Raw genomic sequence first — 15,063 nt, forward strand, 5'->3', positions numbered from 1 at the left:
TAGCACATGCCACTGGAAATGTCTTTTTCTTTTTAGTGTAAGTTTTCATCCAGATCTAATTTACAGCAAAGCCATGTGCTCTCTAATGCCAACATAAAGGATGCTTTAGATATTGCTGGCCAGAGTTTGGGGGAGAGAGAGAAAGATAATTCCTTTTGTCTTCAGTTAATGCTGATTGGTTTAGTTAATGACTTGTTTTTCCCAGCCCCCAAAAGAAAGAGTCTTTTGTCATAGACATGAATATTTTAATGATATGAACATTGATACATAACATAAACAGAAGATGATGTCTCTGTCAACCTAAGGAAAACAGATTTCTTTGAGATACCTATGATGCATAGCAAAATAGAAGTAAAAAAATAATAATTACTTACCTGCATTTCACATTTATTTAGATTGAGACTTCTCCGTTTTTCAACATTTTCAGCAGCTTGACTGTTAAGTCTTTTTCTTCCCCCTTTTGATTTCTGCAGTGAGTTTTGCTGTGATTTTAAAGAAAAAAAATGTGAGGGGTAATAAAACCTACATTCTTTGTACAGTCTGGTTCAGAGGAATTACTAGGCGCTACAACAGGTCAGGGACTTATACTGGAAGATGAAACAGCTTATGAGTCTTGCCACAAGAATTATTTGGAGCTTATAAAACCTGTAAAAGTATCATTCCCACATCTAGTAGTAACCACTAAGCTAATAGTATCAATTTTTTGGTGGTATTTTTTTGTGCTTACTTATTCTTTCGTTCTTACTTATGTTGGCAAGAGGGGGAATTACAAGACACCGCACTACACTGGTACAAGATAGTATTTTATGAAATATTTATAATGCAAATAGTGTAATTTCAAAGAGGAAATGCAGTCAACTTCAAAAAGAATCTCAATAACTGGTTTCATATAATTCACAAAATAGATGAACCACACAATGATATGACCTCAGTATCAACTAAACCAAATAAACTGAAAATCTAGATTCTTTAATACAGCCACATTTTGAAGCTGGATTTTTAGTCTTTCAAAGGTACTACATATGTGTGGAAACGTCATACTGAGTAAAAAAAAACTACCATCTGTGCAGTAGTAAGAGATAAATACTCTCATTTTCATAAATCCTACTCAAAACTTCTTATATTCAAGTTCACACATCTGTAGCTATTGCCAGAGGCTCACAGATAAAGAAACATCCCATCACATGCAGCAGTGTCTGAATCTTAATATAATATTCAAGTCCTTGTTTTGAAGACACTATCTCTGCATGAGGCCTAAAAAGGTTTTTGCATGGCATCAGCTGAAGAAGCAAGGAAAAGCCAGTTATGTGCAACAGGTGAAACTTTTCTGTAACAGTCCTTCAGGTTGGAGGATTGCAAAGGACTAAATGAAATTCAAGTAGTGGGAATTTCTCCCTCTGTGTAGGGGCTTTTACATCTTCTCTGTTAAAATACAAGTGAGTATTGTGTGAAGCCTAAATAAAAATGTTTCTACAGAGAGGAAGTTGTAAACATTCGCAGTGCATTCCGGCCTCTTTTACATATAATTTTAATGCTTCTTCCATTCTCCCCAGGAAAAAATTATTTTATTTTTCCCCCTCTTTTTCCTACCTGTTCAGACTCTTCTTCATCATCAGCATCAATCAATTCCGTAGCAGAAGTCTGAAGAGTTTCATCGTGATCACTACTGTAGGCTGGTTCAATAGACTCTTGAAACTGGCTCTCCAGCCCACTGGATTCCAGTGAAACCTTTTTCCTAGAATTCAGCAGGGCTTCTCTTGATCCTAGTTTGGTGGCTTGAGATAACAGGGCTCCTTCAATGCCCATCCGCTTAAAAAAAAACATTATGAAACTTTGATTAGAATTTTATAGAGATTCTACATTTTAGTAAGATCCTCTTACATCAGACTCACAGGCAACGTTTAACCTACAGACAGTTAGCTGCACTGAAATGAGATTTATAAAGAAATAAGTATAACAACCAGTACTTTCCATATATTTAGAACTGAAAAAATATATGCAAAAGACCCCATTCACATCGAATCCTGGGCTTCAATATTATGGCATGACAATGAAGTAATATCTAATATACTCTGTTTATAACACACACCCATACTTTTAAAAAATTCCATCCTAAATAAAACCCTAAGACCTAAAATGCAAAATGAGATTTTCAAACTGCGCTGAGAATTTCAATAAAAATTCTTACAGTAAATGTAAGAATTAGAAATGCTCATTACAATCTGCTTAAGCTGCATGTGCTCTGTTTGGTGATGTATCATTACACACACACACACACACATATATATATATATATATATACATATACATATATATATATATTCTCCTCAGAGTACGTTGAAACTTTCCAGTCTTATTTAATAAATGCAAAGATAGTATGATCCAAAGAATAAACACTATTTTTATACACTGCACTTCCTTGATTCTAGAGGTATTTTTAAGTATCTTATAGCACTAGTAATTGATTGGATTGTATTATAAACCACAATGGATCAATGATTTTCTTCTTTATTAAATAGTCCCAAAAATAGTAAGCTGTATTTCTACTTCTTTCATTCCAGTAATCTTATTTGAGATGCTAAATAACATTTATGGGTTTGTTTTCATTCTCAAGATCAACACAACCAAGAAGATGAAGATTCTCCAGTAAATACTGTGCTCTAAAGTCATATGAATGGGCTAAAACAAGGAATTTAAGAAATGGCTTACCTTCTGCATATCTGGGCTTGCATCTGAAAACAAAAACACATCAGTGAATAATCAAACTGGTGTCAGGCTATGCCCATTTCAATGCTACCCCAATTATGAATTCCCCAAAGCGGGTTGAATGCAGCAGCAATTGAGCAAACAGACTATATAGGATTTCTGATAAAGCAGAGACAGCATGAGCTTTACCAGAGTTCCACTTGAGGCCCTGATTTTGCAGCACTGCTATGATTTGAGGAACTGTTTACAGTCGCCAAGACTTGGTGTGTTCAGTTCCTAGGATGTTTACAGGACCAATCCCCAAGTGTGGAAAAGCAGATATTGGATTTAAATACAAACATTTTGGGTTTGTTTTTTTTTTTTTCTTTTTTTTTCCCCAAAATTTCACTTCCTCCCGCTAATGTATTTAGGGACAGTAACAAGAAAAAAAAATCTGTCTTCAGTTGTTTTAAAAAGTACAGGAGCACCAGGTCAGTAAAAAGTATACAAAGTATCTTACCATTTGACTTCAAAACTTTATGGACTCTAGATGAGGGTTCTGAAAAAGAGAACAATGTGTTTACCCACTGTGGCATTCCAAAAAAAGCTATGGGCATCCTGGACAACTTTTTTTTAACATGTATATAAAAATTTAAATTTCTGAGCTCACACAGTGAAGCCAGATTTTAATTTCTTTATTGCAAAATTTCCTCACAAAGAAGATTTGTTGAAGTGTCAAATCAACAGCTGTTACCAAAGCGCATATTTGTTTCTTAATGCAATAGCATTAAGAATAGCATTGCCCTCTATTCATTAAGGCACACATAAATTTTTATCCCACGCACAGATTCTTGCTTTCAAAAGACCTTATCACCTCTGTTACTGCTCTGCAGTGTTAGAGGTTTTCTATTAGAAATATGCATAAGGTACCAAAGTCTTAGATGGGCTTAGAAAGTGTAAGTAGCTGAAGATTACATAGGAAGCCCTTTGATCACTATTTTGTATTCTTCCTTTCACAGAAAGAGCAGCAGCAATGCAACAAAGGTGTGCAAACACCTCAGAAACAATGGAGAACATACCTCAAACATAATTAGAACTTGACTGCTTTTCAGGCACAAATGCTGCTATATGTTAAATCGTTACATCAATGTCCTCACGAGCCTTGTTTAAGTCATTCCCAATATACAATGTTATACACCAAATTGGAAAGGTCTTTAAGGAGACAAAGAGGGGAACACAGGGACTGCAATATGAAGTGACCCAAATACAAAGACATTGGTAGCTGTCTTTGAGAGCAATTATGGATAGATGTTTGAACTAGGAGGGCAAAAAAAGCCCAGAGTCAGCAAAACCACCTCTCAAATCTCTATTATTCATAAGGCAAACATGGCACTAAGTCTAGATAGTAATCATATTTTGAAATAATAAGCTTATCATAATCAGGATGGACTACTTCTGAGACACTAATAACTGCAGTAAGAGTGGATGTCAGATTTAAATAATGTGATTCCTGCATATGCACTTTAATCTATTAGAGAGTACCAACTGTTCTTTATATATCCACCATTACAAATGTATATTCCTTAAATTAAATGCAAACAGTAGATCAAAAATAAATTACAAGAACAACAAATGGTTAATAAGATACTTCATCCACATCGGAGAGATACCGTGCCATGTTAAATCTGCCTGGAGTGCAGATTAGAAACCAATTCCATGTACCCAGCCTAATCCACCCCTAAAACCTTTTGTCATCTGGGGTGTAAATGAGTTTTTTCACCTGATTTCCTTCGAACTCTGTGAGGAGCAGTGCCTTCCTTAGGCTGGTATGATGATTTCATTTCTCCCTCAGGGCTATAATGGAAGCCTGGGTGATCTGTGGAACAAGCAGAGGCACAGGGAATAAGAGAGTGACAAGGATGGTACTTCACACACTTTGGCAGCTCTCTTTGGAGGCAGCGCCATCATCCCTTTATGCCTAATATAGTTGCACCCCATCAGAGCCTGAAGCTACACAAGCAAGACATGCTGCTGCAGGGTAGCTGTTACCCAGGCAGCCACGGGAATGCTTTACCCATGTAGCTGTGCCTGGCTCCAGAGGGCTAACCCAGGAACATTTATCCACTACCATCATGTTTGTTTGCCAGTTTCTCAGTCAGAGCCTTCCCAAAAGACTCTACAGGATCTGCATCTAACTTTGCCTTTTCCAGCAAGGTCATAATTCAAGGAACATAAGCATGGCCTTCTTCCATCTCAGATGACATCAACAGCTAAAGCCAAAATTTTGAAGATGGTTTTATTAATTTTTAAAAGAAAAGTAAAAAAGAACCAACTTACGTATGGCATCCATTTCAAGAATTGCCTGCTTGGCCTGGAACAAAAAAAGTAACAAATGAAGAAGTTAAAACTGTTAGTAGCAGGACAAGTTGTTTTTGTGCATTACAGATAGTAGTGAGCCTATATGCAAATAACAGCAATTTTAATTTGGGAACTAATGAATATGGTTAGCAACATTACTTTCTTTTTGTTTGTAATTTTTTTTGTTTGTTTTCTCAGTATATTGGACATGTTATATATGGGGAGGAAAATTTTGGTGGCAGGAACTCACCAGAGCTTATCTCCAGGTCTGCACAAAAAAACTGTTTTTCACTGTACCCAGACTCTTTGTCTTGCATGCCCACCTCTGCACAGGCAGTGCAAAGAGAGGAAGAGTGTGTGCCAAAACATAATAATAATACGGTTTAAGTAAGACTGATGCAGGATAAAGAGCATCTCCTGATTGCTTAAAATTTGTCCCTCTTTTAAAATAGGAAAAAAAATCCAGATGTTTTAGGAAGCATATCAGCTACTAAGTAAGAAAATAATCTAAACTGAAACATCCTAAGAGGCTTGCCCTTGTACAGGTGCAGTTTGGTCATTTTCCACCAGGCGTCACATGTGGACTACTATTGCATTCTCCAGAAGCTGGGCAGACAGAAGCCTCACAACAAGCAATTACCGGTTCAACAGGAAAAAAAAAAATTAAATGTACAGATAACTTCAAAGATTTATTTCATTAGAATTTTCTTTTCTCAAGTGAAGTTATTTCTCTGAGAAGAAAATATTTTTGGTTTCACATTTTTTTCTACAGATAAAATAAAAATTGAGTAAGAAATAAGAAAAAATTTACTAAGGCAAAGATCACGCTGTATTTTTTTTTAACAATCTAATAAACTGAAATGAGTATTTAAGTGTAAGTATGGATACTAGCATAAACATTATACCTTCAATAGACTTTGTTAAAAAAAGAGGAGAATTAGCAATAGAACCTGCTAGGGCTTTTTTCTTCCATAAGTCTCTTTTTGTCACACTGTTGAAAATGCATGTTAGTACAGTACAGTGCATGTCAGTCACAGGTAACATTTTTTAGCAATTACAGCATAAAACTGAGTGAAAAAACAGTCAGGGAAACTGGAAAACCAAGAGTAAACTCAGTGTGAAAAAAAATCCTGTTTCCACACCAGTCAATGCCTGCTGTGTCTTGGCAAGAATTAACAAGAGTTAACCCCCTTTGAGAGGTGCTGTATGTTACTCTGGGAGACATCACCTGAAGCTCTATGACTGGATTTCATAAATAAGAGGAGGAGATTTCCTCATTCCAAGAAATTATAGCTATGAATATGGTATCAGTGCCTCATTTTTTCTGGCATAAAGCTCTCTAGCTATCCCACCAGAAAGGGCCAGATGTCCCAGCTAAGGATGCTGGGTTGAGGATGGGTGTGCGTAGTTGCAGCGAAGTGTGTGCTGCCAACGGCTTCACTGCTATGATACCTAACCAAGACTGATTAAAATTAAGAAAACCTACAGTACTGCAAATAGTGCATCCCAGTGCTCTGCAGACAGGCAACACCAAGATAAAATGTGCTCCTAGAGTAATGCTTTCTGACATTGCACCTCTATTACTTATGTCTTGGCAGGCAAATGCTGCTAACCCATTCTTCTACTCCTATACCAAGCCCTGCAGATAATTATAGTGGAACTTTCCCATTAATTCTGAGTAACTTTTTAAGATATAAGGAAACATTAATTAACATCCTGGAGTCCAGACTCTCCATATATTGCATGCATCTTGCAGCTAACAAGAGTGTTATAAGTTAGTACCCACACAAGGAGGTATCTTGTGAATTTGTTTGCGTTTTGTGGTTTTTGTTTGGTTAGTTTTTGGTTTTGCTTTTTTTTTTACCTTGGCAGGAATTTTAGCAGGATGATTTTCTAGAATTAACCTCTTCAAGTGAAGAATCCAAAGGCGCTTGTCTTGCTGTGACTTTGCCTGATAAAAAAATTGGGCAGCATGAGAAAATGCATTCCTGCACCATGCAGGGCCATAAACACTATCTGGACATGAGCCATGTTACCCACTGGGCAGGGAGGTTTCTGTGATACCTGGACAGTATGTTGCATCTTAGGATTTTTGTAATGGAAGACACTAAAGCTAAGTGGTTCCTTTGGTATTACTTCAACAAGCATCAGGTTTCCACACTGCAACAAAGAGAGGAAACAATGTGAATGACAGAGGACTTTTAGAGAGACCTGTAGACAGCACATTATCACCTGCTCTCTGACATACCAGTATGTGAGCTTTGTATGCAAACATTTCATCTCTCTTTTTTGTAATTAGCAGCATCTTGTCAAAGAGGAACAACGTGCGTTCATTTTTGGCTCGCTGAATGCGGAACGTTCCTTCTAACACCAGCTCCCCATAACTCGTGAGGTCTGGCCCTTTCCAGTTAGTGAGCAAACTCTGTATCTCCTGCAATAGGTCAAAGAACAACAATCAAAATTAATTTCAGAGATCTTGTTGAAATAAAAGACCCAAAGGATCTGCTGAGGCCATTCCCACTCTCCTATATAATGTTTAGTATCCAACAGCAGAAATTCACCCGACACCAATCCTGAGGCTGCTAATTTATATATAACATTGCAGCCAGGTGCTTGAAGTCTCACTGCAAAGCCCACACTAAAACATGCCCTGAGTCCTGGTTACTGCCTGTGCATGGACCCAGCAAAGAACCCTGAACTCCCTGGGGCAGCCTGTAATGAAAAAGCACAGCCTCTGTTCCCCTTGCTCCCAAAGATGGAAAATATTTTGTAATTCAGCCATCAGTTTCTCTCATGCTCTCCTTCATGTCCCCAACCAATCCCTCTTAACATTTCCCTCTCATCCTGGGTATCCTCCTGAAGCTGTGTGGTCTCCCACTGAATGAGTTATAATGCTATATCCATGTCCTATAGGCCCATCACAGAAGACACTTCTGTGAGGTGTTTGGATTGAAGAGAAGACTAAAGGACCACAAGTGATTCAGTTAACTGAACATCTGAATATTTGCTTGTATAGCAATGATTTGTGTAGATACCACAGATATTTCTCACCTTATTTATTATTTAGGCCAAAAAAAAAAAAAAAAAAAAAAAAGGTTGGAGAAACATCTAAGAACATCTTCACAAGACTCTGTCACTTAGCTATGGCTATTCTGTTTTCTTAAACTCCTTGTGTTTTCTGTCAATGGCAATGGCATACGACTTAAGCATGGGACATCAAATTCTAAAAGTAGGCTAAACTTTTAACTAGGGAACTCTTTCAAAACATCCATTGGACTTTAAACCTGGCAGCATTAGCAAAGCAGGTACAGATTGCCTCATCCTAGGCTGGCCACTTTAGGACATTAGACTTTAATAGAGCTTTCAGCTAGAAAGCATCCCAGTCCATTTGAAGCACCAGTGGAGGCTAAAGCATTCACAGGAATAAAACCCCAACGCAGCCCACTTTGGACTATAGAGACAGTTGTATTAAAAAAAAAAAAAAAAGGCAAAAAAGACATTTTTAAAAAGTTGCATTGTATCAGATCTCTCCAGGAGCTTGTTAATAAGTGAGGATACAGCACAGGGATCAAGTCCACCACTCTTGAGGGACACTTTGTGCAGGAACTGCTGTTGCAGTACGTGCAGACCACATTGCGGTGTGAGAACCTACAGAAGGCCTATTCCTATGGCTGCAGAAACAGGTTTTACTTTTTTAAGGGGGAACCATGAACATAAACATTTTCCACAAACCCATACATTTGCCAGCTGAGCTCAATAAATTAAAAAAAAAACTTTTGTTTTTTCCAAAAGCATTTAACTCCTATTTATTTCCAAATATAATTACTCAGATTTATAGCAGACTGTTGCTAAAAGTCATTAGCATGCATTTCCAGCAATGTGTGGCAAAGGTTACCCTGCTGCAGGCAAGACACTGTAAAATTTTCCTTACACATAAACAACAGAAACACACAAAAAAACCAATCATTTAAAAATACCCAAAATAGAAAAAAGAAGAAAACCACAAAAAGGGTGAATAAATTTAATGTATGTTAAAAAAAATGGACAAAGAATTACATTATATGGATTTCTGAAATGGGATAAGCTTATTACTCCCTTTTATAAACTAAAAAATCCCCCCAATTTTCTTAAAGTGATGTAAATATTGAAAATGTAACACAAAAGTGTGATTCACTGGGAACCTGGAAAGAGAATGAGAGCATAAATTCTACAAAAGAGCTTGCTCCTTGCTCTTGATGACAAAAATTACTCAGGGTGTAGCTTTTGTTTCTTCTCCCCAAAAAATCTTCATCTGAAGCAAAGCTAGAGTTTTTCCAAATATCATGTTTCTAGCAACGGATAATGAGTTTTCTAAAACCCAAGAGGAAAGTACTTAAACAAGAATCAGCAAAAGAAATGCCTCAAAACAAAATTAATCAGCACAAAGGGAAGAAATCGGAAACCACAGGATTTCTGAACAAAGCCATGCCCTAGGGTTGTACAGCGATGCTGTACAATTGAGGGAAAGGAAGAAAGAAGAGTTATCTTAAGTTCCATATTACTGCAAAATAAATGCTTTACAGGATGCTGCTTGTAGGTTAGAGATGTCTGAGATTTTCCTGCAGCAGTTATGACCATGGTTTCCAAGATCAAACAGCCACAGGCATGCTCAACAGGAGTCTAAATTATGACTGACAAAGATTAAAAGAAAAGATAAACTAAAAAATGTTAATTGCATATATATTGACAAAACCAGCTCACAAACACCCATCAAATCTCTCTGGGAACTCACCTGGAGCCTGATGGCGTGTTCATGTTTCCTCTTCATGTCATTTATATGCCATGCCACTCTCTGCATGGTATCTATGGCATCCAGCACCACATCATAGCCCTCAGTGTCCTTGTCAAGGTGGTTTTCTATTTCCTAAGACAAAGACAAAAAAAACAGAGTCTCCTTATTCCTAAGTGAACTTTCCCAGTCGAATGCAATACTGTATTTTTATCTGTACTGTTTTGTCTGTGCATCACATTCACTCGAAGGCAACGTTCCCGCCTTTGTTAGTGATGCATGTTGCTATCAATTTGATTAACGCAAGATAACAAACAAAATCAAGCCTTTGGGGTCAGTTTAGCAGCAAGGACTCTTGAAGCAGCCAGTGTGACCAGAAAGGCACAGAAAGAGAGCACGGCACACTGACAGGAGATCTTTCAGACAGCATTTAATGGCTTTCCTACAACACAGAACATTTCTACACACTTACAAAACCCTGATGGAATTACACCAGGCTTTGCTTTACAGTTGGAGAGCAGAAAAGCACCAGGCATTTAAAATAAGGATCAGTGTCTTTACACTTCACTAGAACATGACTCTCTAATAGGAAACATATGTGGAAAATGTTAACAATAAAGCATGAATTTCCGAAACTTGCTTAACTCAATTCACTGAATGTGGAAAGAGTTCCCACTTCCTCCATCATTCCTCTCCACAACATTCTTAGCAGTCAGGGTGTTTATATGTATTTAGTCCTTCTTTCAACCACCCCCAGCATTGCAACACGTGGAAAAACACTGCTCTTCATTGGAACAATAAATTTGTGTACAAAATGTTTAATCATGACAAGAATTTTCCAAACAACTTCAGAATTACAGACCAGCTTTCAAGAAAAGTGTTAATTATTTGGATGCAAACACTGATGCAATGTGTCTAAAATAATTACCATAAATTCCCCACTCCAAATAGATGCATATGGTGTGAAGTGACAAAGATAGAAAGTCTCCACATGTTGAAATCAAATACCCACAAAAGGAAGAGCATTTAAGGAAAACCAGAACCTTTCTAACCACCAAGCCTTGTACCAGAGGAAGGAACTACGATGTGCAGCAGCCCTAAACTAAATACATTTCTTACGTGCAAAAGCAGGTGGTACTTGAGGATGCGTTGGACAGGTTTCAAGAGGTAAGAGCCCAGGGGCAGAGAATGCTGCAGTGCTTCTTGCCGCTCTCTGAAGAACTTGGCCAGTGCCTTGTTCCTCATGCACTCTGTCAGAACAGCCACAGACCTGAAAACATCAATACAAGGCTTTAAGACACTCTGTTTCCATAAGTCTGTAGGCAAAGTAAAGAATTGCTTCATTTTTAGATTGTAAAAAGGGGCAGCAGGTTTCCATTCTAATAACTGCTGTTTCTGTTGTTTGGTTTGGCTTTTTTAAAATTTATCTTGTGCATTCAGCTATGTTCTCCCTTGACATGCAACCTGTCTCTCTTACTGGGAATTCTATAAGCAGCATTGCAGAATAAGACCATCATTCTCTGAAGAAGGGTAAAGCAATGAACCACAAGAATAGACAAAACAAAACTTCATTAAAAAAAAAATTGTATTTTTTTCGTTTTTACATAAGAGATAAATTCCCTCTGATTTAGGAAGGGGAGAAGCTGACTTTTTTTTTTTTTTTCATAGAGTTTAACTCGCATTACACAAACTGGCCAAGGGACAAAGGAAGAAAAGGAACTCATAATTCCTACCTTGGGTAGTTGGTGCAGTACTGCGTATATATGTGGAAATCTTCACTCTGCACAGGAAGGAAAAGTTTGCATAGATTGAGCTTTCGTCAAACTAGCGGCTAACGTGTGCAAGATAAAGATGATATCAAGACAAGACCTCCTTCAGCTCCTCATTAATGAATTCTTGTTCACTGTGATAGTCCTAACACAAACAGAATTTAATTTCATCTTTTAGGGGGAGAGATTTTTCCTTTACTTGAAAGAAAAACCAAGAGAACCTACAAAGAGATAAAACAAGTGACTTCACAACGAAGACTCCAAGGTACCCTATGAAAATCTGTACATCTCAAAAAAACCCCAAAAAACCAAAAACCCGTCCAAAACACCATCACTACACATACATCCTTCAAGCAGCTGGCTGCACTTATTTAGTTTTTTTGTGTGCTGAAGCACACCCATATCACAAAATCATAGAATATCCTGAGTTGTAAGGGACTCACAACCACCTCCTGGCCCTGCACAGAACAACCCCAACAATCACACCATGCACCTGGTATATTTACTGGGAGAATTAAGTTCTGCAGGTTATGTTTGGTGTGCCATGAATTTCAAGCAATTATAAATACTTTCACATGTGAGCACAGTCTAAGCGTGAAATTAGAAGCCACAAAAGCGATTTTTTTAAGAAGTAAATTATGTAAAAGTAGACAGCTATTACTCCAACAAGTTGTAACTAGATCTGGGTGGGTTTCCACACTTGCCTGTCACACTGAAATTACTCAAACATAAAGCTGATAAGCTTCTCAGAACTAAAGTCTGAGTTTCATTTATTTTTTTCCTGGCCTAAGATTTTTTCTTAATAATCATCATTTAATTCTATGCAAGAACAGATTTCCAGAAACATTCCCATGTGCTCTAAGTCCACATCTGCCTATGAACTTCTATCCCAAACAAGACACAATTTCTGCAGCTTACTGGAGTCCTAAAGGCTAAGAAAGCACTGCAGAATGGCAAAGTGCTCCCCATATCAATCACTTTTTCTTTCATAAGCCCTCGACAGATAAAACACAGTCCTCCAGCAGTGAATAAGACCCCAGTTTCCACTCCAACCATCTTCAGAATGGGCTCTGGCATTCTGCAGTACAATAGCTGTGCTCCACCAGGGGCTGTCTCCCAGGGATCATTGCTGGTGAATGGCAAGACCAAACATCTGCATTCACAGAATGCACAGTGCTCTGAGGAGCACCACCCCTGGGGAGAGGGCTGACACAGGCTGTGGCTTTTGTTTTTCACTGTTGGGGTTTGGTTGTTTTTCATTCAGCCATTCATCAGAAAGAGCCATCTCAGGCAGTGCCCTTTGCCAATTCTAAGGACACTGGTCCCGTCCCCCTCTCCTGGGGTAAAGCAGGTTGTGCCATTCATCTCTGCACTGAGCAGTGATCCATAAGGACCCCGTACAAAGTAAGATGTTACCCTGCAGGAGTACAAGTCATTGCAATTCATTTCAGTATGTCTTACTGGATTTCAGTATTCACTGTTCTGAGAAAAATAACAAAAGCAAACTTCTAAAAAATGTTTCCCCAGGGGATCGTGATCCCCATTTACTCACTGGTGGGCTGTAAGCTTATTAAACTGCTCTTCTCTTAGAAACTAACAAACCAACTAAAAGTAGTTTTGATACAAATACAGTTAAATAATTTAGCTTGGTTTTTCACGCTTGAACTAACTTTGTCATCGCAGCTAGGTTTTGTGGCAGTGTTACCTATGCCCCATGTCCACATGCAGAGGAAGTGAGCCTGTGTCACAGCCAGTTCCTGTCATGCTTGGAAACCCAGCCACAGCTCCAAACCCTCTCCCCTCAAAATGAAGAATTAACAAACCTCAGAGCTGCAGATTATTACACTGTATAATTTTCTTTGGCAATCACTACCAAACTAGCCAGCACTCATAATAAGCCAGGGTGCTTAAGAGAGAACACTATGGTGAAATTCAGTATGGTGAAAAATGTAATTTATTTTATATATGCATATATTAATTCAAAGTTCTCATTCAGGGAATTTTGGTATAAATTTTAATATATTCCCATAGCTATCTTAACAGAATAATACAATTTATAGAACTACTTCATAAGCAGAGTGAAGAACATTTTGAGCCAATTTATTTTTATGTTTTTATTCTGCTTATATCACATGATTATTCTGCTTTTCAAACAAAAAGGAAAAGAGTATATGTTGTAAAATTTTAACCAATGAAAGTACTATCTGTAAAACAAATAAGGCCAAACACTTCAGGGTTACAGAGTAGGCTGTGTGCACTTTCCCCTCAAAATCAAAAGCATGTCTGAAATCCCCAGGAGCCTTTTCACACTCTTGCTCTTTGGTTTGGTTTTTGGTTTAGGGTTTTTTTACACAAGGTCAGAACTACTTTTAATGGTTTTTTTGTTTTGTTTTGTTTTAAAAGATTTTTCATCTAGCTATTAAATGCAACAAATTTGTATTAAAAAAAAAAAAAAGATAGTTTCTTATGCCCTCGATACCTCTAAACCTTAAGAATGGTTTCACTATCACCCCTGCTTTCTGAACAGACATAACACCAAATTCCATACTGCACTTAACGTGTGTACTCGCTCCAGTGAGCCACAGCTCATTTCACCACACAGAAACATCAGAGAGCATTTACTTTTACTGAGCATAGTGCCAGAAGAAAGTCAACTACATGTGTTTTGCCTCCAGGATGAGATTCTTGATATGCACTCAAACTTGCAGATCTCTTGTGAATCAACACCATACACCTTGCCCAGGCATTAGCCGGATTTATGTGAACATGTTGGGAAAGTGGCCACTTCTAAGAGAAGCTCTTCCTCATCCTGACAAAACTGCACTGCTCAGAACAGTAGAAAAAGAAAAACCAAGAACTAAGATGATTTTATTATTTTTCCAACTACTTTCACAACATAAGGAAAACACCAGCCATGCTCATCAGTATTTCTTCCAACCTTCTTAAACTTACTCAGCTTGAAAATAGTTTTGTTCACATCAACTGTCTTCAGACCAGATTAAAACTGACCCCTGCATGGAGACTGGAATTTCTCCAGAGATCAGTTTAAATCTGGGGGCCCAAAGCTGTTGTGGTAGAAGCTGCAAAAACCTGAGACTCAAGCCAAGAGTTTGTCCACACTGATTGCAAGTCCATCTCAAGAGCAAAGCCAAGCGTGAGCAGACCCCAGCTATACTTACACTGGTTCCTCACACTGGAATCAATTCACTGCACATCTCCTCCACATACATTCCAGATCTTCCCTCAACTCTTAGTGCACTGTGCTTTTTTATAACCATAAAAGGCACTTTAAAAGAAAATGGAGACTGTGAAAATGAGTGGAGTCAATGTACAAATTGAAGCCAATTGCCTGGATCTCCTCTTCACTAATGAGATGCTAGATTAAAGTAATTCTCCCTTTCCCCCTGGTTAAGCTGTTACTGTGCCTTGCAGAAAACATATGTTCTGAATTTCTGGGGTGCTGAGTGAGAAAAGCGATGTGCC

The 15,063-nt window shown here is 38.0% G+C and overlaps 1 protein-coding gene across 1 annotated transcript in view; it reads right to left on the reverse strand.

Moving 5' to 3' along the window:
• PLEKHG1 (pleckstrin homology and RhoGEF domain containing G1) overlaps positions 1 to 15,063 on the reverse strand; it is an 89,673-nt gene that overhangs the window by 6,272 nt on the left and 68,338 nt on the right. Inside the window, exons 5-16 of the mRNA XM_053939387.1 lie at positions 11,545 to 11,591; positions 10,931 to 11,081; positions 9,815 to 9,946; positions 7,292 to 7,474; positions 7,108 to 7,203; positions 6,908 to 6,994; positions 5,023 to 5,056; positions 4,466 to 4,561; positions 3,206 to 3,244; positions 2,710 to 2,732; positions 1,591 to 1,809; positions 375 to 482 (exon numbers count right to left, since the gene is read on the reverse strand). Of these exons, the coding sequence (XP_053795362.1) occupies positions 375 to 482; positions 1,591 to 1,809; positions 2,710 to 2,732; positions 3,206 to 3,244; positions 4,466 to 4,561; positions 5,023 to 5,056; positions 6,908 to 6,994; positions 7,108 to 7,203; positions 7,292 to 7,474; positions 9,815 to 9,946; positions 10,931 to 11,081; positions 11,545 to 11,591 (1,215 nt within the window). The remainder of the gene's footprint in view (positions 1 to 374; positions 483 to 1,590; positions 1,810 to 2,709; positions 2,733 to 3,205; positions 3,245 to 4,465; positions 4,562 to 5,022; positions 5,057 to 6,907; positions 6,995 to 7,107; positions 7,204 to 7,291; positions 7,475 to 9,814; positions 9,947 to 10,930; positions 11,082 to 11,544; positions 11,592 to 15,063) is intronic.

This window comes from Vidua chalybeata, chromosome 3, assembly GCF_026979565.1.
Source record: "Vidua chalybeata isolate OUT-0048 chromosome 3, bVidCha1 merged haplotype, whole genome shotgun sequence".
NCBI classification, from domain to species: Eukaryota; Metazoa; Chordata; class Aves; order Passeriformes; family Viduidae; genus Vidua; species Vidua chalybeata.